This window comes from Coffea eugenioides, unplaced genomic scaffold (assembly GCF_003713205.1).
Source record: "Coffea eugenioides isolate CCC68of unplaced genomic scaffold, Ceug_1.0 ScVebR1_91;HRSCAF=434, whole genome shotgun sequence".
NCBI classification, from domain to species: Eukaryota; Viridiplantae; Streptophyta; class Magnoliopsida; order Gentianales; family Rubiaceae; genus Coffea; species Coffea eugenioides.
In genome coordinates this window covers 67,931-94,020 of record NW_020864799.1, presented here as the reverse complement: position 1 = coordinate 94,020, position 26,090 = coordinate 67,931, and the positions used below count along the sequence as shown (strand labels likewise).

Here is a 26,090-nt window from a genome sequence, read left to right as displayed (position 1 = left end):
AAATCCACTCCAATACCAAATCAGAGGAGACCTCAAATATTCCACAAACAGGGGATTTGCAGAGTATCCAGGCAGCCTACAGGCTCAACGGGAAAAACTATTTGAAGTGGTCACAACTTGTTCAAACATTTCTCAAAGGAAAGGGCAAAATCAGCCACTTGCTTGGAACTGGACCGAAAAAGGGAGATCCTAAATTCGCTGCTTGGGATGAAGAGGATTCTATGGTCATGTCATGGCTGTGGAATTCCATGTTACCTGAAATAAGCGATACTTGCATGTTCCTACCAACAGCTCAAGATATATGGACTACTATTCGACAGACCTATTCAAAGGCAGGAGATGCTGCCCTAATCTATGAGATCAAAACAAAGATCTCAGCCACTAAACAGGGCAACCTTTCTGTTACTCAATATGCCAACCTTCTGCAAAATCTATGGCAGGAACTGGACCAATATCGGTGTGTTCAGATGGTGTGTAGTGAAGATGCAGCCACCTTGAAAAGCTTTATCGAAAAGGATAGAGTTTATGACTTCCTTGCAGGTCTGAATGTGGAATTTGATCAGGTCAGAATCCAGATATTGGGGAAGGAAAGATTATCATCTCTGAATGAGACAATATCATTGATTCGAGCTGAAGAGAACAGGCGAGAAGTCATGTTAGAGCCTAAAACATTAGAAGGCTCTGCAATGATTTCTACAAAGTCAAATAAAGACACAATTTGGTGCACGTACTGCAAAAAATCAAGCCATACGCGAGATGATTGCTTCAAACTCCATGGGAAGGAACAAGTCCTTAGTCGTAAAGGAGGATTCAAAGGGCGAAAAGCCCACTTAACTGCTGGAGAAGACCAAACACAAGAAAAATCCAACCAGGCTGGTATGGGAGAATTCAAGAAAGAAGAAATCGAAAAGCTAAGAAACCTCCTAAATTCCCTTGAAAAGTCCTCTAGTACGTGTTCATTGGCTCAATCAGGTAAGTACCTTAACTCTTATGCTTTAAGTGCCTCAAGCATGTCTTCTCTAGGCTCTTGGGTCATCGACTCAGGAGCTACTGATCATATGACTCACAGCCCAATCAGATTTAGAACATACAACCCATGTCCTGGAAATAGAAAAATTACTGTTGCGGATGGATCTCCTATAACTGTTGCTGGCCAAGGGACAGTAAATCTATCAAATTCTTTGTCCCTAAATAATGTGTTGCATGTCCCAAAATTGTCCTCCAATCTCATATCCATCCATCAAATTACCAAAGATCTGAACTGTAGAGTAATTTTCTATACTACTCACTGTGTTTTTCAGGATTTGGTTACGGGGAGGACGATTGGACTTGCTAAGGTGAATGATGGGCTTTATTACCTTGAGGAGATGAGTGGCAACAAGAAGAACAAAAATCAGTTATCCCTCACCTGCTCCTCAAATAATAAATCTGAAATTTGGCTTCATCATTTCCGTCTTGGTCATCCATCTTTTATTCTACTTAAAAGCATGTTTCCTTCACTTTTCAAGAATGAAGATGTTAGTAGTTTTCATTGTGATACATGTGAAATTGCTAAACATCATAGACTATCATTTCCATTGAGTAATACAAGATCTACGAGACCTTTCTCTTTGATACATACTGATATTTGGGGGCCTTGTAGAATTTCTAGTATTTCTGGAGCAAAATGGTTTGTCACATTCATTGATGATTGTACTAGAACTACTTGGTTATTTCTTATGAAAGAAAAATCAGAAGTAAGCAGTATTTTTCCAATGTTTCATAAAATGATTTGTACACAATTTGGAAGTCTGATTAAAAGAGTAAGATCTGATAATGCAAGAGACTATTTTAATCAAATTCTCTCATCTTTTTTCCAAAAAGAGGGTATAATACATGAGTCATCTTGTGTAGATACACCCCAACAAAATGGGATTGCTGAACGAAAAAATAGACATTTACTCAATGTGACTCGAGCAATTTTGTTTCAACATAAAGTTCCAAAAACTTTTTGGGGGGAGGCTGTTTTAACTGCTGCACATTTGATAAATAGAGTACCTTCAAAAGTACTAAATAATCAAAGTCCCATTGCTGCTCTTTCTGTTTTTTACCCTGATTTTAATGTCTCTTGCACATTGTCACCAAAAGTGTTTGGTTGTATTGCTTTTGTACATGTTCATGCACACCAAAGAGGGAAACTTGATCCAAGAGCTTTAAAATGTATTTTTGTGGGATACTCAAACACAAAGAAAGGATATAAGTGTTATCATCCTCCTTCAAAAAATTTTTTTACCTCCATGGATGTCACATTTGTTGAAAATGAACCTTATTCTCAAAGTAACAATCCTCATCCCCAGGGGGAGAGTTCTTGGGAAGATAAGGAATTTCTCCTTGATCTTCAAAGTCCTACACTAAACTTAAAGTCTTTCAAGCCTGACCATACACCAAATTCTAAAGGAGAACATACTAGCAGTGAACCTGAACCTGAATTTGAAGTTGAACATGCCAGTAAAGAAATTGAACCTGATCTTGCAGCTGAGGGAAAATCTGGTTTAAATCCAACTACACCACTCAAGGTCTACTCAAGGAAGAAAGTTCATATTTCTGAACCTGTGCAAATCCAAGAATCTGAACCACAATCAGGTACTGAAAATTCTGTTCCTTTGTGTGTTCAATCTGACTCTGCTCCTTGTGAATTTATTGATTTAGACCTGCCTATTGCTGTTCGAAAAGGAACACGAGAATGCACTAAGCACCCAATCTCAAATTTCGTGTCTTTCCATAGACTCTCTCCACAACATAAATCTTTCCTTACCACCATCAACTCCATTTCAATCCCACAAACACTACAAGAGGCACTTAGAAATAAGAACTGGTTACATGCTATGAAAGAGGAAATGAATGCCCTAGAGAGAAATAAGACTTGGGAAATTGTAAACCTGCCCAAAGGAAAGAAAACAGTGGGGTGTAAATGGGTGTTTACTTTGAAATATAGAGCTGATGGTTCATTAGAAAGGCATAAAGCTCGGTTGGTTGCAAAAGGATATACACAGACATATGGGATAGATTACCAAGAGACCTTTGCACCCGTTGCAAAAATGAATACTGTGCGTGTTCTTTTGTCTTTAGCCGCTAACTTTGGTTGGTGTTTACAGCAATTTGATGTTAAGAATGCATTCTTACATGGGGATTTAGAAGAAGAGGTGTACATGGAACCCCCACCGGGTTTCAATGAAATGTTTTTTAAAAAGAAAGTGTGCAGGTTAAAGAAAGCATTATATGGATTAAAACAATCGCCAAGGGCTTGGTTCGGAAGATTTACTAAAGTGATGCTAGCAATGCAATACAAACAAAGTCAAGGAGATCATACTTTGTTCATAAAATATTCAAAAGGAGGTGTTACAGCTCTACTTGTATATGTAGATGACATCATCATTACCGGGGATGATCCAATTGAAAGAGAAACACTCAAAAAGTGCTTAGCAAAGGAGTTTGAAATTAAAGAACTAGGGAGGCTGAAGTATTTTTTAGGCATTGAGGTGGCATACTCAAGTAAAGGCATCTTTGTTTCCCAACAAAAGTATGTCTTAGACTTGCTTAAAGAAACAGGCAATCTTGGATGCAAGGCAGCAAGTACACCCATTGAGCCTAACTTGAGATTGAATGAAGAGAAGGATGATAGCACAGTAGATAAGGGAAGATATCAGCGGTTGGTTGGGAAACTGATATACTTGTCCCATACAAGGCCGGACATAGCATTTGCTGTAAGTGTAGTAAGCCAATTTATGCATGATCCAAGAGAGAAACACTTGCAGGCTGTCAATAGAATTCTATCCTACCTCAAAGGGACACCAGGTAGAGGAATTTTGTTCAAGAAAAATGAAGGATTGCTCATAGAGGCATATACTGATGCTGATTATGCAGGTTCTGTTGTAGATCGTAGATCAACTTCAGGATATTGTACATTTCTTGGTGGGAACCTAGTGACATGGCGGAGTAAGAAGCAATCGGTTGTTGCAAGATCAAGTGCGGAAGCAGAGTTTAGAGCTATGGCTCATGGAGTTTGTGAATTGCTATGGCTCAAAATAATACTTGATGATCTTAAAATCAAGTGGGAAGGACCTATGAAACTCTATTGCGACAACAAGTCTGCCATCAACATTGCACACAATCCAGTGCAACATGATCGCACAAAGCACATCGAAGTTGATAGACATTTTATTAAAGAAAAGCTGGACAGTGGCATGATTTGCACTCCATATGTAGCATCAAATAATCAATTGGCAGATGTCTTAACTAAGGGAATGCCAACTTCCAACTTTGAAGACATTACATGCAAGATGGGAATGGAAAATATCTATTCACCATCTTGAGGGGGAGTGTTGAGATCTAGAATATCTTTTTCTATGTATATCCCATGATTTCTGCTATATCCCATGATTTCTGCTCTATTTTAGGATAGAATAATTTACTCCTAATGTATTTTAGGATAGAATAAATTAGCTCCTAATTTTTAGGAAATTACAGATTTCATGGAATTGACAAAAGTCAAATTCCATTTGTATAAATGTTGTACAGAGTCTGGAACAAAAGATATGACAGAACAATTCAGTTCTTCTTTTTGTTCAACTTCCATTTGTTGTTGTTGTTCATTATTTTGTCTGACTCTTTGTTAAGAATCTTTGTATTATCTCTTGATATTTATAATTTTAGACGAGGAGTCATCAATACAAGTATTTCGCTAGCCCAGCAACTTTTGGACCAAAACCATTGGCCTAAAATGTTCACGTCTAGTCATTAATAGCACTCAACCGAAAAGCTTACATATCCAGGGTGGACAGACCTTTGATTCGTGTAATTTTAGTTGCAGTGGTGAAGTCATTTTGGACAAAACTCCTAGACCTCCCTTAGAATCTCTATTTTCTTTTCTTTTGTCAGGAGGAGTATAAGAGGCTAGAAGTGCTTGCATTTGAGATGGAAATGACCATTGCTTCTCTGGAGGAGGAATTACAGGTCACACGTGGAGAAAAAGAAGAGGCTATTTTGAAAGCTGAAAGTTTGGCTTCCGAGTTACATGCCTTATCAGAAGAGTTAAACATGACAAATGTGGAACTGGCTGCATTGAAGGAAGAAGTTACATGCCTTGTGAGCTTCTCTTGGTCCTCCAGAAATCATTTTGTTCTGAATTCAGAAAAATTAGCATGGTTTTGTAGATTTCTTACACATGCCTTTTGTGCTTCCCAGGAATCAAGTCTGGAGGAATACAAGTCTCAAAATCAGAATTTGAAAGTATCTGTTGATATGATGATTCAGGAAAAGGAAGAGTTGACAATGGTAAAGTTTTGGAATACATGATGTACAAAAACATTTGTTGGTATTTTATTTATTTCTGTATATATCATCAGAATGATTGTTCATGTCTTTTTTAACTGCAGCAACTCACTGATGCCCTTTTGCTAACTGAGGAGGGGAAGGCAATATGGTCTGCAAAAGAAAAGGCTTCAATTGTAGCCATTGAAGAAAAGTCAAGATTGTATAATGCTGAGATTGCCTTGTTACTACATGAAATGTCAGCGGTAAACTTCAAAACCTTTATGCTAAATAGTTGTGACTAGTTTCTGCCTTTTTTTTTTGTTTGGGGGGGGGGGGGCAAATGACGTTTCATTCCAAATTCTTTTGTTCTAGTTAAGTATGAAAATTTTCTTTGGAGTCTCACAATTGTATAACAAATTTGTTGACTTGTTGGATGGCTTTCAGTTCTTCTGCCACAAGTTATCCTTTCTAGGAAATAGTTTTATCTAATAAAAGGGTGTATTTTTTTTTTTGTTTTTATTCGTTACTAGCTCCACATGTTTGCTATCAGTAATAGAAGTTATGTGAAAATATAGCAAACATAGTTGGAGATTTTAGAAGCTATGGCAACGAATCTTGTCATTTTGTTATTTGGATTCACATGGAGATGGTATTGAAATGACATTAAGAACTTGATTGCAAGCCATATTTCCATACTTTGCTACTGTACTGCAATTCAGAAGTTGAAATTAGAAGTGCCAACTGTGATCTGAAATCTTTTCTCCATGCATCCTACTGGTGTCTGTTTTTTGATAGTACAGGTAGTGGATTAGGCACTTGCTGATAGTGCCTCATGTTTTTTTCATTTCTTTAGCCAAGAGGACAGAAGATATTTTTGTTTTGTTCTCCTTAATGGTGAATTGAAAAACATTCATAAGCAGCAGGGGTGGATGCTATGGCAATCTCTACCTGATACTTGTGTGCCTAAATGTGGTTAAAATTCATCTCTTTAGCTGCTTAATGAATGGTCTTTGGTACCTTATGGTGTTGTCGATGGTGCTGGATTGGATACTAATAGCATACACTGCAGGACCCCAGGATACATTCTTGATGCAGCATTTGTTGTATAGTTTGAACTTAATGCAGTTTAGAATCTCAGCTATGCTATTCTTTTTGCAAAAGAAAAACCACATTTAACAAAGAGGATATCATGGTTATGGGTGGCTGTGTTTCTCAAATACTGCATGTGATTTGATATAGTGTTTGTTCAGTATCATATTCAGCCATTTGAGTTTTCAGCAACTTATTCACAAAGTTGACCTGATTACCTGTAATAAGTAGAACTCAGTTCACATTTAAGGACATAGGATATTGGGGTCTGCATCCTGTACATTTTAATATTTTGTTAAAAAATGTTTAAGGAATGTTCCCTTCTCTTCTTCAACTAGTTTCCCAAAGTCTAAAGCATTACTCAGATATTCAACCAAACCCTGAGTTCAGGATTCAGTGTATTCACCTGTTCAATAAATATGATATTTTGGATTGAGTGGATTCTTCTGAGTATGAATTTAGTCTTTTGTTTGTTTATTTCTATATCCTCCTTGGATCAAACTGCACTTTCAATCTAAATGCTTGTTCAATTGAAGCATTGGGTAAAACATCCACTTAGAAATCCAGAAAATGTTGCCAATTCGAAGTTGATGTTCGTTGTCTCGATAACAATCTTAAACTGTCAGGTTAAAAAGGAGCTGGACTTTTCTAGTAAGCAATGCAAGTTCATTGAGGACAGATTGATGCTTTCAGAGAAAGATTTAGAGTTGGAGAAGAAATACAGGTTTTTTTTTTCAATCATTTTTTGTTTGAGTTGTGTTCTATGTTCAAGCCCTTTGGCTCTGCCTATTTTTCTAGGCTCGCATGACATCAGTAATATACTAACAAAGTCAAAACATCTTCTAGTGAACCTTCTTGAGGACATTAAATCTTTTAACCTTGGTACAGTGCAGAGAAATCATTGGAGATTGATAAGCTCAGAGAAGATTTACTGACTTCTGATGATCAAAGTAAAAGGACTCAGGAGGTATTTTTGTGGCTTTTAATGGCAATTGCTTAGCCACAATCATTGTCAATGTTTTTACTGCTCGTGAATCTAATTAGTTTTTCTGCCAGACTCTAAGTTTACAACTGGAAAAGCTTCAAATGGAGTTAGTTAAGCTCAGGAAACAAAAAGAAGACCCGTTAGCTCAGTTGGGCGAGTTTGATGCTAGGTCACTTCCTTCGAAAGAACTTCAGGTTTCCATCTAATTCTTCAGCTCTTAGAAGTGAAAAGCCTTTCAAGATTGAGAAATTAAAAGTGACATTCCAATTGCAGTTAGGATGATGTACCAGTAGATTTAACAAGGGAATATAACACTAGGAAACACAAGCTTTCTGATGTTTCTTTTATATTTTCATTTAGGGCAAAAAATCTCTGCGGCCATTAAACTATTGTTTTACATCGACTTTTGACCATCAAACAATTTTTCGTCATAAATTGGCCATTAAACTAACTAATCACCACAAACGTGGCAATTTCGTGGATTTTGGCTCTTAATCTACAAAATAATCAGAACACCTGAGGGTGTTTTTGTCCACCACTAACTCGATCCTATTCCCTTGCTCCATTAAGTTCCAGCAAAACATCTCCTTTTAATTTTCTTGAGCTACACCCATCCTCTTTCCAGATAAACAGTACTATATGTATTTTCACTAACTCTAGAATTCATCCAATATTATTAACACTTAATGGTGGACGAAAATACTCGTAGGCGTTCTGATTATTTTGTAGATTAAGAGCCAAAATTCACGAAATGGCCACTGGTGTGTTGATTAGTTAGTTTAGTGGTCAATTTGTGACGAAAAATTGTTTGATGGTCAAAAGTTGGTTTGAGTGATAGTTTGATGGCAGCCGAGGTTTTCTGTCCTTTCATTTATTTTCTTAGATGATAATTTGGTTATTTCTTACACATTTATTGAGCTCAAAACCCCAGGTGGAGGAATTGAGCGGGAGATTGTCTAGTCTGGAAGCCAAAATAAACAAGGTAAAGTTCATGCAACTGAGATTTTCAAGTATTTAGTTCAGCAGCAATTTCAGGAATTTGTTGAGTGTATTTGAGTTATACTTTTCTCTTTTCTTCTTGGAAGTGTGGATGAACAATTAAACATCATTTATGTGCATTTGGTAAGTCTAGAAGTTGGATAACTCTTTAAGCTTGAAGTCTTACTATTTTCTGGGACAATTGAAAAAATAAATAAATAAATTGCAAGATGGGCAAGTGATAATATGGATGAGTAAAGTTAGAGAAACTGTCTGCTAAAACTGTTCTTTCTAACTGCTCATGTGGTTGAGTTTATTCCCCCATTTGTTGAGAGAACTTGCCAACGGAAATGATGCATGCAACTGCTGCATATTGAATGCCAAGAATGAAATGGAAAGTCCAAAGACTTGTTTTTCAATTATAATAGAGTTTAAATTACTTTATCAGTTTAAGATTGCCAGTTTCTTACCATTCCTTCTGGCTCATGGTTGTTATTGATTGGTATGAAAAGTCTGGACAAGTGCTTCTTCTGCCCTTATTCCTATCAAATTGCTGTAGATTTGAGCCACTAACTTAAATACTATACGTGACTGAAGTTCTTAGGGGTCAAACCCAGATCCACATTTTAGGAGCAAGATATACCTATATCTTTGTTAAATGACTGAAATTCTTTTGTTGCAGCCTAACTGTAGGGAAATCATTTAATGTCGTAAACATACTAAATTTAATTATTCTGACATTCACCAAAAACCAGTGATGTGGTTTAATGGTAGGAAAATCATTAAATGTCACAAATATACTCATTCTAATCATTTAGACATTCCACAATCTAGTGGCATTTTCATCATTTCATGAGAACATGAAATAAATGTGACACATTGGGATCCAGTGTACGATAGATGCCAATGAGTAATGACAAAAATTAGGAAGCTAAGAATATTTAGAAGGAAGCCAAGAAAATTTACATAGCATGAGACTTTCTGGAAAGAACTGATTGAAGTTGTATAGTATTCCTGTTTGACATAAATCCTGAGCTTGGTCATCCAATTGGAGATGATAGGTCCACAACTGCCACACATACTATTTAGTTTTCTTATCCAAGCAAAGATATATGCAGCAGATTATGTTGATAATGGAAACTCTACATCAATTATCATATTAAGGTTTCTCATGTGTGCTGTAAGTTTCTTAATGAGCTTACAAAGGGCTTTGTTGCCTGTGTTATGACGGCCTGTAATGACTTTAGCTTTAATTAGATGAATTAAAAGATTTTGACTAGATTTTTGCAGGGAAAAAAAATGGTTTACAGCCTAAACATGAACTTTCCTGGCTTTTTGTTAGAACTGTCACATGGATCCTAGGTAGGTTTTGCTGGGGTTATGATTGGGTGATGAGGATGCTTTTGTGAATGCATTTATACCTCTTTAATTGATGGGTCAAAATGGGTGCAGGTAGCCAAATTACCAATTTTAATCACTTAAATATTTTACTTGCCTTTCTCCCACATTTGCTCTGTTTATATACAGATGATTATAATTTTTTTGGATTGCGAAGCAGCTTAAGTGTGAAGGTAGCATTTCCTAATTACTGATCTACTTTTGAAGTAAACAGAGAAACATTAGGTGAAGAAACTATCATTTGACAGGTAGTGTAATATATCAACTAAGAGTGTCTAATAAATAGTTTTGAGTTTTGGTTCTATTAAGCTTCTGCTCATCTGATCGGATTTCTTGTGAACCATTTATTCAACTAGATTTGACTGCTCATTACTATTTTGTTGTGCTTAAATAGGATGAAGTCATCAACAACAAGGAAAAAGCAAAGCTCAGGATGAGACTTCGGTATACACAACTTAAACTGGAGGTGTGTCGAACTAGACACAAGGAGGCCTTGGATGAGTTGGATCTTATGAACAAGAAGTATGAAGCAGCATCAACAAAATTGAAGAATCAATTAGCTTCTTACGGGATTGAAGTCCTGAACCTGAAGAAACAGCTTGCTGCTGTGAAGGAACACTGAATGATTCAGCTGTTCTGTTCTGTAGGATGTTTTAGATTGCTAAAACATTGCTAGAAGTTGACAGTTTGAATCAGATTAGCTTTTTGTATAGTGTGTAGGAAAATTTTTTGATTTATCAGATCAGAATCATAGGTTGTGCATCTTTCACAACCTTAGAACTTCCTGCCCATGTGTTAAGAGTATTGGGTAAAATATCATCACCTTCTGTTATGAACTTCCACCTTTTTGATTTGGTCTCCCCTTCATCATTTGGCTGGGCCCTTCTTTCATCTGCTTGACAGTCGTGAGTAGTGATAGAAGTAAAGCTTATTGTTCTACAGCAGATTATGATCTGATTAAAGACATGGGCACGATCTTACGTGTGAGATTACTTAAATCTTTAAGTTAGTGACATGGGCATGACACAGATTGTCAACCGAGGCAGATTCTTATGCGTTACTAAACCGTCTGCCATTGGAAACACCACTTCCTGTCCGACTTGCATGTGTTAAGTATCCTAACAGCACTCATCTTGAGCCAGGATCAAACTCTCCATGAGATTCATAGTTGCATTACTCATAGCTTTCTTGTTTGTAGGTATATGATGTAAGATATTAGTATTGATACAAATATCAAGATTTTACCCACTTGAAAAACATATAGCTTAGCCCATTTAACAGTAGTTTGTATTGATATAAGGGTTAATCTTGTATATACTATCAATGTGTATACTAGTGGGGATAGATATATAACACATATAAAAATTAAAATTAAAATTCAATTTGGGATTAGGTGACATGCATCCATATCTATTAATGTATACACTATCAGTGTATGTAAGATTAATTCTTAATGTAAACTCAAGAGAACCACAAAGAATAAAAGATTAAAAAAATTCGATAACTCTCAATATGTAATGGTACATCCTAAGAAGTATAAAGGCGAGAATGAAGTTGGGAACAGTAGATTTCGTCCCCTATTGGCACTTTCCTTGGGTGGGCATTTGTGGAATAGCACAGCAACATTTGGTCATGGAAAGCTGGTGATGGACGATTGCATGTAGGGGTGTGCATTCGGTGCAAATTCGGTAATTCGGTGCACTGAATTCGGTGAATTCGGTTATTCTACCTGTAAAAATTTAAACCGTTTTTAATTCCGAATTGGGCATAACCGAATTCATTCCACAACCGATTTCAAATTCGAAAACGGTAATGAATTCGGTTTGACCGAATTCATCTATTAAAAAAAAAAGATAAAAATACCCTGTTATCAGCTTAAGTTTGCAACGCTGCTTCCGTACAACTTACAGGCTATGAGGCTAATTGCAAACTAATTCTAATTGCAAACTTACAGGCTACAAGCCTACAACACCAATTCAAAGGAAATCAACATCCAAATTATTACACACACATTACAAATGCCAAAATCCATCAAATACAAATCTGGAGTACCAAGTACCAACTGCCAATATACAATACAACTACAAGTTATTCAAAGTAACACTAACACGCACTTTTCAAGAAACACATAAAAAGTGATTAACTTAAATTAGAATAAACCTTAGACTATACAATGATTGGTGATAATTTATGAATTTATAATTTACAATGATTAATAATAAGCAATATTAGTTAGTAGTTACAATGAATTTATAATTTACACTGATTAATAATAAGTACTATTAGTTACAAACTTACAAATTACAATGATTAGTGATAAGTTATATTAGTTACAAACTTATAATTTATTTCAAATCAAAATAAAAACTTATTTACTTACACATGTTATTGTGAAAGTCAATACACTAATACATTGATTTGCAATTCACATACATTCACTTACAGTCTTACACTGCTTAGTTGTTTTGTCTATACTTAAAGCCTTAAGATTAGTAAATAGATAATATGAATTTTAACTTATTTGATAACTTATGCCTAAAATCATTAGTCTATGATTTAAGGAACACATAAAAAGTGATTAATTTAAACTAGAATAAACCTTAGACTGTACAATGATTAGTGATAATTTATGAATTTATAATTTACAATGATTAATAATAAGTAATATTAGTTACAAACTTACAAATTACAATGAGTAATGATAAGTTATATTACTTACAAACTTATAATTTATTTCAAATCAAAATAAAGCTTATTTACTTACATATATTATTGTGAAAGTCAATACACTAGTACATTGATTTGCAATTCATATGCATTCACTTACACTGCTAACTATTTAGTTGTCTTATCTATACTTAAAGTCTTAAGAATTAAGATTAGTAAATAGATAATATGAATTGTTGACCTTGGTCGATCAATCCTTGGTTTTGATGATTAACAAACTAAAATGTAGATTTGGGCTAATGTTTTTATGTGAGCAATTTGTTAGAACAGATTCTTGTGGCACAAAAGAAGAAGCAAAACAGGGCACTCATGTGGGACGTCCGAAAAGGAAGCTATCGGACGTCCGAAAGATCGGACGCACGCATCGGACGCACATCGATCGCATCGGACGTCCGAAGAAATTTCGCAAAGATTTGATGACTCTCTGACGACGTTCGGACGCATGGTTCGGACGTCCGACAGGGTGGTTGGACGCAGGGTTCGGACGTTCGACAGGTGGTTCGGACGTCCGACAGGCCAACGGCTAGTTTTGACAGCATTTAATATTTGACCGTTGGAGAGCCTTTTGGAGCCATTTCTCACCTTCTATAAACACCCCAAAGCACAAGAAGACATGAGACTTTTGCCAACACAAAATACAAGCTTACAAGTGAGATTTTTTGAGTAGAAAGATTCTTTGTTGGTTGTATAAGGGGTTGGGGAGTTGGGTTGTTGAGGTTGCTCAAGTGAAGTTATTCTCTAGGAGAGTAAAACCTTGGTGAAGGTGAACCTATCACTGAAGTGGTAAAACCTTGGTGAAGGTTGCCTCATTTGTATAAAAAGTTCTTAATTGGGTGAGTGATCTTTCAAGTGTAGGCTGTGAGGGTTAACTAGAATTGTTGTAAAACTCCTTGGCTCAACCAAAGTGTGTTTGGGGTGAGAAGAGTGAGCCTTCACTTGTACATCTTGGTTAGCATCGCCATCTATTGAAGAGGCTATTGGATGATATTTGGTTTGCATTTCTTATCTTTTCTCTTTAATTAAGTTTTCTTTATTGTGCTTAAATTTGATATATCTTTGTGCATCATTGTGAAATTGTTTGTACTCATTGGGTTGCACCAGGCCTTACATGAATTTTTATGTTAAATATGTAGAGTACACTAATACTTGCAAGTTAGAGATTACGCATTCAAATATTCAATAATTCAAACATGAATGATGTATCAAATTACCAATATCTAAATTTAATTACTAATTATGTTTATTGTTTAATATTTAGTATTATACATATATGTGTTAATTATTATCTAATTCTAGTCATGTTACTCATGTATAAAATAATAAGTATTATAGTTATCTTATATTGTTATGTATTACTATATATTTGTATTATTATAGTCGTATAACAATTAACAAATACTAAAATAATATATTGTACATTATTATATATTATTATTATTATAAGTACATGATATGATGATAAATTGATAATACCATATACTAATTATTATTAATAGTATTTACCTATATAATATAATAAAGTATTAGTAGTATATACTAATACTAAATAGCATTTATCTATATATTATATAATTTTATATACCAATTTGGTAATTCGAATGCGGTAATGCGGTACCCGATTTCAATTACCGAATTTGAATGCGAAATCGATTATTACCTAATTCATAATCTCATTACCTATTTCATACCATATTAGAATTCGGTGAATTTGGTACGTACCGAATTTGTACCAAATTACCAAATTCCCGATTTCAAATTACCGAATTGAATTTGAAATCGGTTATGAATTCGGTAAGAACCGAATTTGCTCACCCCTAATTGCATGACTGTAGTTTACTGACTGATGAGTTTGTTTTTGACCATAGTATCCCTGATTTTCGTTTCTATCCTTCAATGAAAAATGGTCAGATCATAAGAAGCATTGGCTTCTTCGTCATTTGATCACAAAATGACCATTCTATCTGTCTATATCTACGATTAAAAAATATACATATATTCATGGTGCGGTGTGGTGCGGTGGTGCTCCATCTTTTGTTGATCATCACTTGGATTCCTACATGTTATAAAAGTAAGCGGTGGTGCTGTGTTGTTAGGCTGGTTCAGCTCCTCTTGATCATGGCTCGGATTCCCACATCCTACATTTCATTCCACCGATAATGCTGCCATAAAAGAGAAGCTTCAATAAGACCCAAAGTGAAATAGAAGCCAACATTTTCGTAAACAATGGGACTAGTTGTTAGTAAGGTTCTCATGAATCAATGGGCCTTTACTCTGGAATCTCCCCTTTGTTTCTGTTCTTTTTCTTTGACTTTAGTTTTGAATTTTATAGAGTCAAAATAACAATCTTTAGGAGCAGGAAGGACTCAATTCTCAAACTTGCACAAAAAACTTTTTTTACAAGTATCAAATTTGTCTTTATGTTTTTAAAAGTACACGTTGTACAGGAAATTTTCAAGTTTTTAGCACACTTTCACACATTTTATTTAAGCATGTCTGGGAATATGCATATATTTTATTCTAGCATGTAGGCAAATGACAATCCTCAATAATAGCTAATTGAAGGTTAGTATTGGTCTTGGTGGGAGCAACTTTGTGGAGGAATTGGGTTTGTTTTACAGGTGTTAGCAGCCCTTATTGGCATATTTGTAGTTAGAAGCCTTGTTAAAAATGATTTCGTTTTAAAGGAAAAGAAAATTTTTTCTGAAGAATATTAGTTTCTTGTGTTTGGGTTTTATGAAAAATGAGCAAACAATAAATGAACTAAAAGAAAAAACAACTGTCATATTTAATTTTATCTTTTTATATTTTCATGCTTTAATTAAAATTTGGCGCCTCGTATCTGCACAATTAAATGACTCCAATAGTCACTAAAACCAATGTTCATATCTAGTCCCTCAACTTTTTAAATTGTCTATTAAGTCCTTAAACTTCTGATTTTGGTTTTAAATTGTCCCAATGGCCAATTAGAAGTAGGATAAGTTTCATTTTGCCTCTCTTAAAGTGTCAATCAATGTCAGTTTGCCTCCTCCCAAATTTAAAAGTTAGGGCAATTTACGCACTTCAGTGGTTTTGGATAAATATGAAATTCTTGACTAGTTTAAACAAAAATAAATAATAATAATAAAGCAATTGTTTAGCAAATTTTCTCTGAGAGTACATTTTGTGCAAATTTACAACTACTAAGAATTGTATCCTTGTATTATGGGTTAATAGAACAAGTTGGATTCAAATAACAAATTTAGCATACAGGAGTAGCTACGTCAAATATATGTACTTAAAAGTGAGCAAACATAAACTAAATATGGGAACAATAATTCATATCTATGTTTTTGTGATTTTTAATTGTCATGATTTATCATTTTTTAAATAATGTTGACTATAAAAAATTATTGAATTAACAAAAGAAAAAAATATATATTGTTTTATTTATCTATCTTATTACTCTTGTTGGATATAATCTTTGTTTTGTTTCCTTTGGATTACACTTTAAATCGATGAATAACAATAGTAATGATAAAATAAATAATACATAAAATTAGTAAAATTTGTAAACATAAATCCATACCAAACTTTTCATTTGTCAAAGAATGCTTTAATCATTTTTTAGTTTATGTATTTTGTTAGAAGTGTAGTGTTGTTTCTTTTAGGTTAGTCAAATTAATCAATGATTAAGTATTTAAATAAAACTATTAAAAAGGGCTAATAAGCATCATTTTTTAACTTAGAAGGTGAAAATAAACTTAAATCAAATCTTTGGTGGAAGTGTAAAAGTAGCATCCTTTAGTTGGAATGCAGAGACTACATAGGACTAAATATATAAGTTTAAAAACCTAATATTTACTTTTAAAAGTTGAGGGACTAAAGATAAATGTAGGTGCAAGTTGAGAGACTAAAGAGAAAGGTAGGCAAAAGTTCTGATAAACTTAGAAGAGAGCAGGCATTTTGGAAATCTCTTGTAAAACATTTTCAGTTAGAGAAAGAACGATATGGGAACATATTTAATGCCAACATATATATATATATATATATATATATATATATATCTTACTATAAGATAAACAAAAGGCCATAGTTACTATAGTAGTCCCTTTTGCTGACACGTGGCACTTTGTGTGAATTTTAACCTTTCTCTTTTGCTTTCTTTATGGACTTGGCATTGCTTTAAATTTGCTCAATGACCCAAATTAGAATTGCATTTACCATTTCTTTATAAGGTTGAATTATTTTTAGTAGACTTTTCAATCTCTAAATTTTGAATAGATATAATTCAATTAGAATTTATATTTATTTCTATTTACATTAACATTTCAACTTATATTTGACAAATTAACTTAAGATTTAATTATTTCTATTCTAGTTTTCAACCTTATCATTTAAATTTATATTTGTCGAAATAAGTTATCATTTAAAGTTAATGTAAGGTAAAATATTATTTAAAATTTATTCTATCCTATAATAAAGAACAAGATTGTTATTTTTGCTCAATGCAATGTACATTTCTCTGTGTCAATTTTAATTTGATTTGTTCATGTTCAAATATTTAGTAACATTTGACTTTATGTTTATTCATATTTTTATTCTCTGAATTTTGAGCTTTCCCTTTTGCTTTCTCTATGGACTTACATTGCTTTAAATGTGCTCAATGACCCAAATTATATTGCATTTACCATTTCTTTATAAGGTTGAATTATTTTGAGGAGACTTTTCAATCTCTATATTTTGAACATATATAATTCAATTAGAATTTATATTTATTACTATTTACATTAACATTTCAACTTTATTTGACAAATTAACTTAAGATTTAATTATTTCTATTCGAGTTTTCAACCTTATCATTTAAAATTATATTTTTCAAAATAAGTTATCATTTAAAGTTAATGTAAAGCAAAAGATTAGTTAAAATTTATTGTATCCTATTATACAGAACAAGATTATTATTTTTGCTTAATGCAATGTACATTTTTCTGTGTCAATTTTATTTTGATTTGTTCATGTTTAAATATTTAGTAACATTTGACTTTATATTTATTCATGTTTTTATTGTCATTTAAAGTTATATAGTTGAACTAACATCACCACTTAATATATTCCAAGGAAAGAGACTCTTGTGCTTTGTTAAGAATGCAACTCCAAAAGAGAAAGCAATCAAAGGAACAGCTTTTACCATTGTCACCAGCTATGAAGTTGAACAAGTCCCAGCTGGCCAGCAGACTTAAATGAACCTTCACAATGATTATGCATAAAATTAGTTTCCAACAATATAATGCTTATGTGCTTCATAACTGAATTACTTGTGTTTTAATTTAATTATCTTATATCTATTTATCGTTTGTGTTAATGTACTTTGACTTAGCTGCTTTGACTTGCTACGCTACCTACGTATATTTTAATTCTGTTATCTTGTATTTGCCTATCCTTTATGTTAATGTACTTCAATTTAATCTCTTTTGCCTTGAAAAGCAAATTTACTGATAAGCTATAAATCCAATTCATATATAGATGTCCCTATGTCAAACACAAAAAACTTCTGCAAAAATGCTAACCATTATTAATCCTACTGTTTTTCAATTTCTCTATGTATATTTGCTGAACAAATTATACAAATAATTTTAAATCAAAAAAGTAAATAAGTATATTATTAATTTGTACACTAATTAAATTTGTTAAATGAAAAATGTAGACAAGTGACAATGACAAAAAAATGTATATTTGAAAGCTATCATTAAAAGAGGAAAAAAAAAGCATCTTAATGAAATGTAATAAAGACATATATATTTTTCTCATCAAATTTGCATGCTATACGTGGTGGTAATTTCATTTAGCATTAATGACTCATATTTTAACTAAATATTAATGTATTAATGACTCAAAAGAAAATTGACAAAAAAATGACAAAGTTCATTTGTTCAAATTTAAACACTGATAATCCAATTTCTCACCATTTCAGTAATATACATACTTTACGTGTACTTTCACACATGACACTCCACTGACAAACATTCCATCAAATTTTGCTAACCTTAAACGCTTCAAGGCGGGTACGCACAACTAACCCTTAGTCATGCCTCGTGTCCGAAACATAATAACATCTTGCCTCATGATACAACCATAAAGAAACACAAGGCTGCTAATTGACATCATTATTTCATAACAAATCAATATCATTTATAATATACAAACAAACCACGAATAATAATTATAAACATTAACAATTCCAAGGATTCATCTAGATTCAAATACAATTACACCATACTCTTATACAAACTAAAACTGTCTTGAGAGCCAAAACAAAAGATTGAAAATATATACAATAATTGAAAACTCATCCAGATTGCTCCACAACAACTACCAATCCCAAGCGTGATAAAAATTTCGAGAAAAACTCATCACCAAGAGTAGAATGTTAATAATGGAGTGAGCAAAAACTTTGTTTAGTAAGTAGCTTGTATACTTTTTTACCAGCCAAAATATACTAAAGTATCATAAAACATTAATCAAAATCATAGAACAGTTACATTTCAAATATGCAGACACATAAGAATATCACATGGTCAAATTCACAATTCAAACATTAGGTCACTTCTTTTTGCTTCAATCGATCTTGGATATCTGGTCGCAACTGTTTATCCCATGAGATAGGTCACATAATTATACATATATTCATAACTATTCATCCAGCGAGGTCGATCATATAGCACATATAAAGGTTTGGAAATTTTCCCATCAATGTTCACGGGCAATCAAGAACTAATCACATTCAAGACATTTCAAATTAATCATATTTTATTTCGCATAGAAAATAGAAACATAATCATACTCATGACGAGGTTTATAAACTCAAAAGGGAAAATGACCTGTTTCATCCCTCACATTTCGCAAAAATATTCTTTTCGTCCCTCACTTTTAAAATGAAGCAAATTCGTCCCTGACATTTAAAAATTAAAGCTATTACATCCCTGAATCTAATTTTCAATCTGAATCAAACCATCCAATAACCCAGTAATAAATTTCGAAAATAGAATTGATAGATCATTCGGTCAACTTCATTGTATTCACATGACATTTATTAAACCAAAAAAATAAAAATTATAACATAAAAGGCCATTCTTTGTCTTGGAATAGTAGAGTTTTTTTTTTATAAATCTTTTCATGCACTGTTAGTATATCCGCTTGCGAATCTAGATGTGTATCATAAATATAAAATTTGGTGTTTAAATTTAAATTAAAATGATATGGCGGTACATAAAACCGTTAGTATATACAATGATAATGTAGAAAAGATTAAGTTTTCTTTTTTATATTATAATTTTTTATTTTTCATTTTTAGGTTCATTAAATTTTACATGAATATCAAGTTGAGTTAATCAAGTGATCTACCAATTACACCCCCAAAATTTGTAATCAGGTTGATTGGTGGTTTGATTCAGATTGAAATTTGGGTTCAGGGATGTAATAATTTTAGTTTTTAAATGTCAAGGACGAAATTGCTTTATTTTAAAAGTGAGGGACGAAAAGAATATTTTTGTGAAATGTGAAGGATGAAACCGATCATTTTCCCAATTCAAAATAACATATTCAAAAGCATTTCATTCATTTACAAAACATAAGGAGTACATAAACCACTTACCTCAGATATCAAGAGCTAACTGCTAGCTCAACTATAAAGTATCCCAATAGAAATTATTTATTTCACCTGACATTAAAACATGATAATGTATCACAATTATGCCCCCAAACATTAACCATAAACAATAACTATAAGTAAATGTCATTTTCTATGAGTGTAGTTTCTTTTTTTTTTTTGAACGAATTTATTTTTTATTATTCAACCAAAAGAAGGCGTTACATTTTGGAGTTAGCACTTGTGACCCTAAATTTGCGAAAGGATGGATAAGGACGGAAAAGCAAGCTTATCCATCTGATATTCACCCCAAGCCATTGTAGGCAACCCAGCAACACTATCATAAATACAAACCAAGTGATGAGGATGAGCGGAGCCTGCATTTGCCAATACATCCGCGACCTTGTTTGCCTCCCTATAGCAGTGTGTGATCTGAAGACTGCCCCGAGTCACTTGTTCAATCTTCCCCACCTCTCCCCTGATAGACCACGGACACTGGTAACTCCTCGACAGAATCCGTTGTAGCAACAAGGAATCCGTCTCAACCATATTACCCATGAAACCCCGTTGCACACATAACTGCAGCCCAATCAGCAGAGCTTTGGCCTCTGCTTGCAAGTTGGCACACCTCCCAAGGTATCCGGAGAACGCAAATACCATACACCCCCCGTGTCGCGCCCCATTTTTAAAAAAATAAATAAATGGTTTAAGAGTGAATTTTGATTCAATATTTGATTGAAAAATGAATTTTGATTTAAAAAGAAAATTGAAAAAACGTGGGTCTAAATGGGACTTGAAAATGCGACGATTTGACCCAAAATAATAGTTTAAAAAAGGTTTTAAAACAAAATCGGAGTCGCCACTTGGTAGAGAGTTAAGGTGTACCAAGTCACCTAAAAATGAATTTTTCCAAGGAAAAAGTAGAAAACCCCTTTTAAACGACTCCTAGTCTACGTAAATCAAAGAAAAAGGTTCGGGAGTCACATTTGAAGAAAGGGAAGGCAAGGATAAAAATCCGAGGCACCCTTTCGACCTATCCAAGGCTAGTTGCGTGATTTAGTAAAAAAATTTCTTATTTTAACCTAAAGATTTATCACATTTAGACGTACTATATGAATGCAAACCCTAGACCTAGGGGGTATCGGGGGGCAAAATTTCTCTTCAAAGGTTGAATGGTGCCAATCACATTAATTGTGATGCCCAATAATGACCCTTTGGAGAAGTCACGAATAATGCAAAGATATGAGACTCTAAAGAAAGGAAAAGGAACAAGATAATTATACAAATATACGTGACCTAAGGGAATGCATCATGTCGGGTACGGGGAACTAATGTTCATGACTCAATTTTCCCTTTTAATAGAGGGAATACGAGCGTGCTAAGGCTAGAAAGCCAAACTCGTCCATATCCCATATTCAAGGGGTGTTCCCTAATCTAATCAAGCAAATGCACTACCCTAATCCTAATTCTAAAATGAAGTATAAGTCTAATGTTATGTATCATACAAAGGGGCAAGTAATATACATATAAGGGAAAATATGGGGGAAAGGGTATACATATATAAGGAAAGTGTCATGCAATATGGTGAAAGAGGCCCTAAAAAATAAAGGTATGCATGAGATGAGGTGATTTTATCACACAATCATGATCTAACGCGCGAAGGGCTCCTAAGGGTCTAGCGTTGGACTAGCCCATATTTCTACTTTCTCACTAGCGTTGGACTAATGAGAAATCGAATAAAGAGCTACAACTAGCATTGGACTAGTGCGGATTCGGGAACAGCGGCCACAACTAGCGTTGGACTAGTGTGGTGACGACATGCATTTATTACAACCAAAATAAATCATGTAAGACCTAATAAAACATGTAAACACATAAATCACATATAGCACATAACACATAAGCATGATATCTAGATGCAAGACCCTAAGAAAGCGGTAACACATAGCACGTAGACATGCAAAACACACATAAGGCGAATAAAGCAAATAAAGCCCTAACTATTACATTCGGGGGAAGCCTACTACAATCTAAGGGGGGAAACGGAATAAAAATAATAACCTAGCTATTACAACTTTGGCATTCGAGTGCCTTTCAAATGATCGAATATTGAAAATAACTAAAACAAATAAAGTGGATAAATAAATAAATAAATAAATACAATGAAAATATTCAAGAGGCATGCAATTGAGCACATAAATCACATAAACACATGGGATCAAATAAAGTTAAAATAAGGGATAGAATGTACCTCCCTTGCAATGGTAATCAAGTGAAGGAAAATGGCTTCAAAACAATAAAAGGGTCAAGGCACCAATTAAATAATAAAGTATAAACAAAATCACCAAATCCCTCCCAATTTCAATTTAAATGAAATCAAATAATGCATAATTTCCAAGAAAAGTAAATTATTGACCATATTTCAAAAAATAGAAAAAAACTACCAAGGACCCAATTGCAAACATTAACCCATCATTCAAGTCCAATTAACACATTTTGGGAACTCAAAGGTCCATAAATAATGACAAGGTCAAGTAATGGTTCAAATTGCAATATTCTAGGACCTAATTGCGAGAAATCAGAACCTAATTGGGCTTTTGTGGCGAAGATGGAAGCTAAGGGGAGTAGAAGGCAATTTTGAAAGCTATTTTGCATGCAAAAACCATGCAAAAGTCACGAATGAAACAAGTTCCTGCCATTGCCTTCCTATGCTATGAAGCTTCGGCAACCGAGAATGAGTTGGGCATTTTTTAACCAACATCAAGGCTTTGGACTAAGAAACAGCTACAACACTACCATAATCCAAGCAAGCAACAAGCATAGAAGGAAACTATGCAAATTCTCTTAAAAAAAAACTTTCATGCAGGCTTACGGATGAAATTGCTGCAACAAAACTTGCAGCACTTTCGTTTCCAAAAGCAGATTTCAGACCCAAAGACATAACGTTGAGCAAGAATTTTCAATCCAACATCAAGACTTTAACTAGGCAACAAAACACACAGCTTCAATATCCGAATAAGCAAAGGGAACTTAGAAGGAGATTATGCAAATTCTGGGGAAACATTCATGGAAAGTGGTTCGAAAACTCTCTTATTAAACCATCCGTGACTTCATTTCATTTTACAAAAACGCAAAACATCCAAAACACAAAACAGCCGACAAACATCCAAGTTTGGATTAGGAAACAATTGTTTATCTTGGTAATCTTAACCAAATGTGATCACTTAGACCTAATATCTAACCACCTTCAAACATAGCAAAATTTGGAGCTTATAACCCATAAGAATTGCAGCAGAAAGACATGAACAGATGGAAACTTTCCTCCAATCTCCTGGGCTTACAAGACAAGTTTCTCTTTTCTAAACATGATTAAGGTCTCAACCAAACATCAAGCATTGATTTTTAAGCAATGAAAACACAGAAAATGGACCATCGAGCATGCAAAATTTCGGCAAGAATTTTCTGCATTTTCTGGGTTTCATTACCAGGCAAGTAGGTCATGCAAATCAGTTTCTAAACTAGCAAAATGTGCAACTTATACGCTTCACTTGAACCCATCACCAACCTTGCGAAAAACACAAGCAAAACAGCAGCCATGGAAACATCAAAAAGATAACAAACACAATAAAGCTCATGAAGCCGAACCCGCGGCTAAAACTGTCTCAAGATTCGTGTCCCATCGAATTGTATTCTCATGAAAGGGACTCGCCAAAGCAATAAAGGAGGAAACTATGGTTACCTGAGAGTGGTCTGAACCCGGATGGACGCAAGGAGTGGCGAGAAAACCGTGCAGAATGGAGCCAAAGAAATTTCGTCGCCGCAAAGGAAAACAATGATGAACCCGCGACTTGGGGCTTCAATTTGGCCCTTTTAGAATTGTTATCCCCGAGCTCTTCCTGAACGAAATTTCCTCCATTGCAGTCCAGGATATTGCAGAAATGAAGAAACCTTCCTAAAAGCCTGAGATACGATCGGAAATTGGAAATAAAGTGGGCTGATGAATCAGCCTGAAATGGGTTTTGTTGCAGAAAATTTCTGCACTTTTGCTTTCCGATTCTTTCTCACTTTTCCTTTGCTATTTTCCTTCCTTTCCTGTTCTCCCCTTTCCTCTCTCAATCAATCTTTCTGCTACCCTTCTCTTCCTCAGCCGTTACGTAGCTCCTTTCCTCAGTTCTTTTCTGCTTTCCTCCGTCGCCTCCTATCAAACTGTCTCCAGCCGTCACCCTCGTTCAGCCCGTCAACCTATCCTGTCCCTCTTGCTTCTCAAACCCCTTTCCAAACCTCCTCTGATCTCTGGCGGCATCGTTCTTTTTTCTTCTTGTTTCTTTCCTTCGCTACCCCCAAAACCTAGCCGTCACACAATCTTGCTTCATCAGTCGTTACCTTTCTTTTTCTTCCTTTTCCTCCCACCAAGCTTTCTGTACTTAGCCCGTATCTCTCGTTATGCCTGAAGCTTTTTCATCAGCCGAACTCCCTTGATTTTCCTCTCTCGCGGCCCTCAACCCTTTCCAAAAACCTAGCTGCCCCCCCTTTTTCTTTAGCTTTTTCTCCCTTTTCTTGTTCCGGTCCTCCCTTCCCTTAATCAGCCGCCTTCTTTTTTTTTTTTTTGCCTTTTTCCTTTTTCTTTGTTTTCAAATCCTCAACCTACAAGTGTCTCACTCTCCCCCCTCCTAAGTGATGTGTTGTCCAAATATAAAAGGGACACTTGTCCCGCATGCAAAGCCTACAAATATTCACATATTTTCTTTTCCTTCTTTTTCATTTTTCATTTTCATTTTTTCCAAAATCAATTTAAATAAATAAACCAAGTTATAAACAAATTAAAAAAACAAACTAAAACTGTCAAAAATATCAATTACATTTTTTGTTCCCCTTTTCTTGAAACTCAAAATGATTAAAAAACTTTTTGTGGGCATTTTCTTTTTCTGAAAAAAATAATAAAGCTAAATAATAAAAAATAAAAATAAAAAAAAATAGCCGAAGAAGTAAAATGAAATAAATTAAAAATTTGGTGTCTACAGTTTGCCCCTCTTTGTCTGAGTTTTGGAAAAACTTGAGACAAAGAAAGTAGACACCAAATACCCACCTGTGTTATTTGGCTGCAAACTACTCGAACGACTTGACGCTTTTGAAATGAGGACTGACCCCCTTTAAAATGAGACTGATTTAAAACACTGACGAGAAATTTAAAAAGAACTTACCCAAACAGAAATTTAAAACGGGACTGACCCGAACAAGAAATTTAAAATCATGAGACTGACCCGAACAAAATTTAAAATCATGGGACTGACCCGAACGAACTTAAATCATGGGACTGACCCGACCACAAAATTTAAATCGTGGGACTGACCCGAACAAAATTTAAAATCATGGGACTGACCCGAACGAATTTAAATCATGGGACTGACCCGAACAAAATTTAAATCATGGGACTGACCCGAACAAAACTTAAATCATGGGACTGGCCCGAACAAAATTTTAAATCACGGGACTGACCCGAACAAAATTTAAATCATGGGACTGACCCGAACAAAATTTAAATCTTGGTATGCGCACTAGTGGGATTGACCCATGTTTAGTGGCAATAAAGATGAAATGCACGCTAGTGGGACTGACTCATGTTTAGCGGCAATGCAAATGAAATGCACACTAGTGGGACTAACCCATGTTTAGTGGCAATGCAAATGAAGTGCTCACTAGTGGGACTGACCCAACGGCTAGTGGCAATGAAAATAAAATGCACGCTAGTGGGACTGACCCATGTTTAGCGGCAATGAAAATGAAATGCTCACAAGTGGGACTGACCCATGTTTAGTGGCAGTGAAAATGAAATACACACAGGTGTGTATGAAGAAACTGTATAAGACTTGCTTGAAAAATTATCCAAAAATTTGCTCCAATGTGATGCATTGGTTAGTGGGATTAAACCCGAGCTTGCCTTAGTTGGTGGTACAAAATTCAAGTCCAACGTGATGTTTGTGAAGTTGGCAGCACAAA

At 34.4% G+C, this 26,090-nt stretch overlaps 1 protein-coding gene across 1 annotated transcript; it reads left to right on the top strand.

Moving 5' to 3' along the window:
• The first annotated feature begins 4,920 nt into the window (after positions 1–4,920).
• LOC113759127 (kinesin-like protein KIN-7O) lies at positions 4,921–10,595 on the top strand. The gene is made up of 8 exons (XM_027301700.1): positions 4,921–5,124; positions 5,224–5,313; positions 5,415–5,555; positions 7,008–7,105; positions 7,270–7,348; positions 7,438–7,560; positions 8,298–8,348; positions 10,137–10,595. Exons 1-8 carry the CDS (start codon positions 4,954–4,956, stop codon positions 10,362–10,364), a joined length of 981 nt encoding a protein of 326 aa, XP_027157501.1. The 5' UTR covers positions 4,921–4,953; the 3' UTR covers positions 10,365–10,595.
• Positions 10,596–26,090: the final 15,495 nt, after the last annotated feature.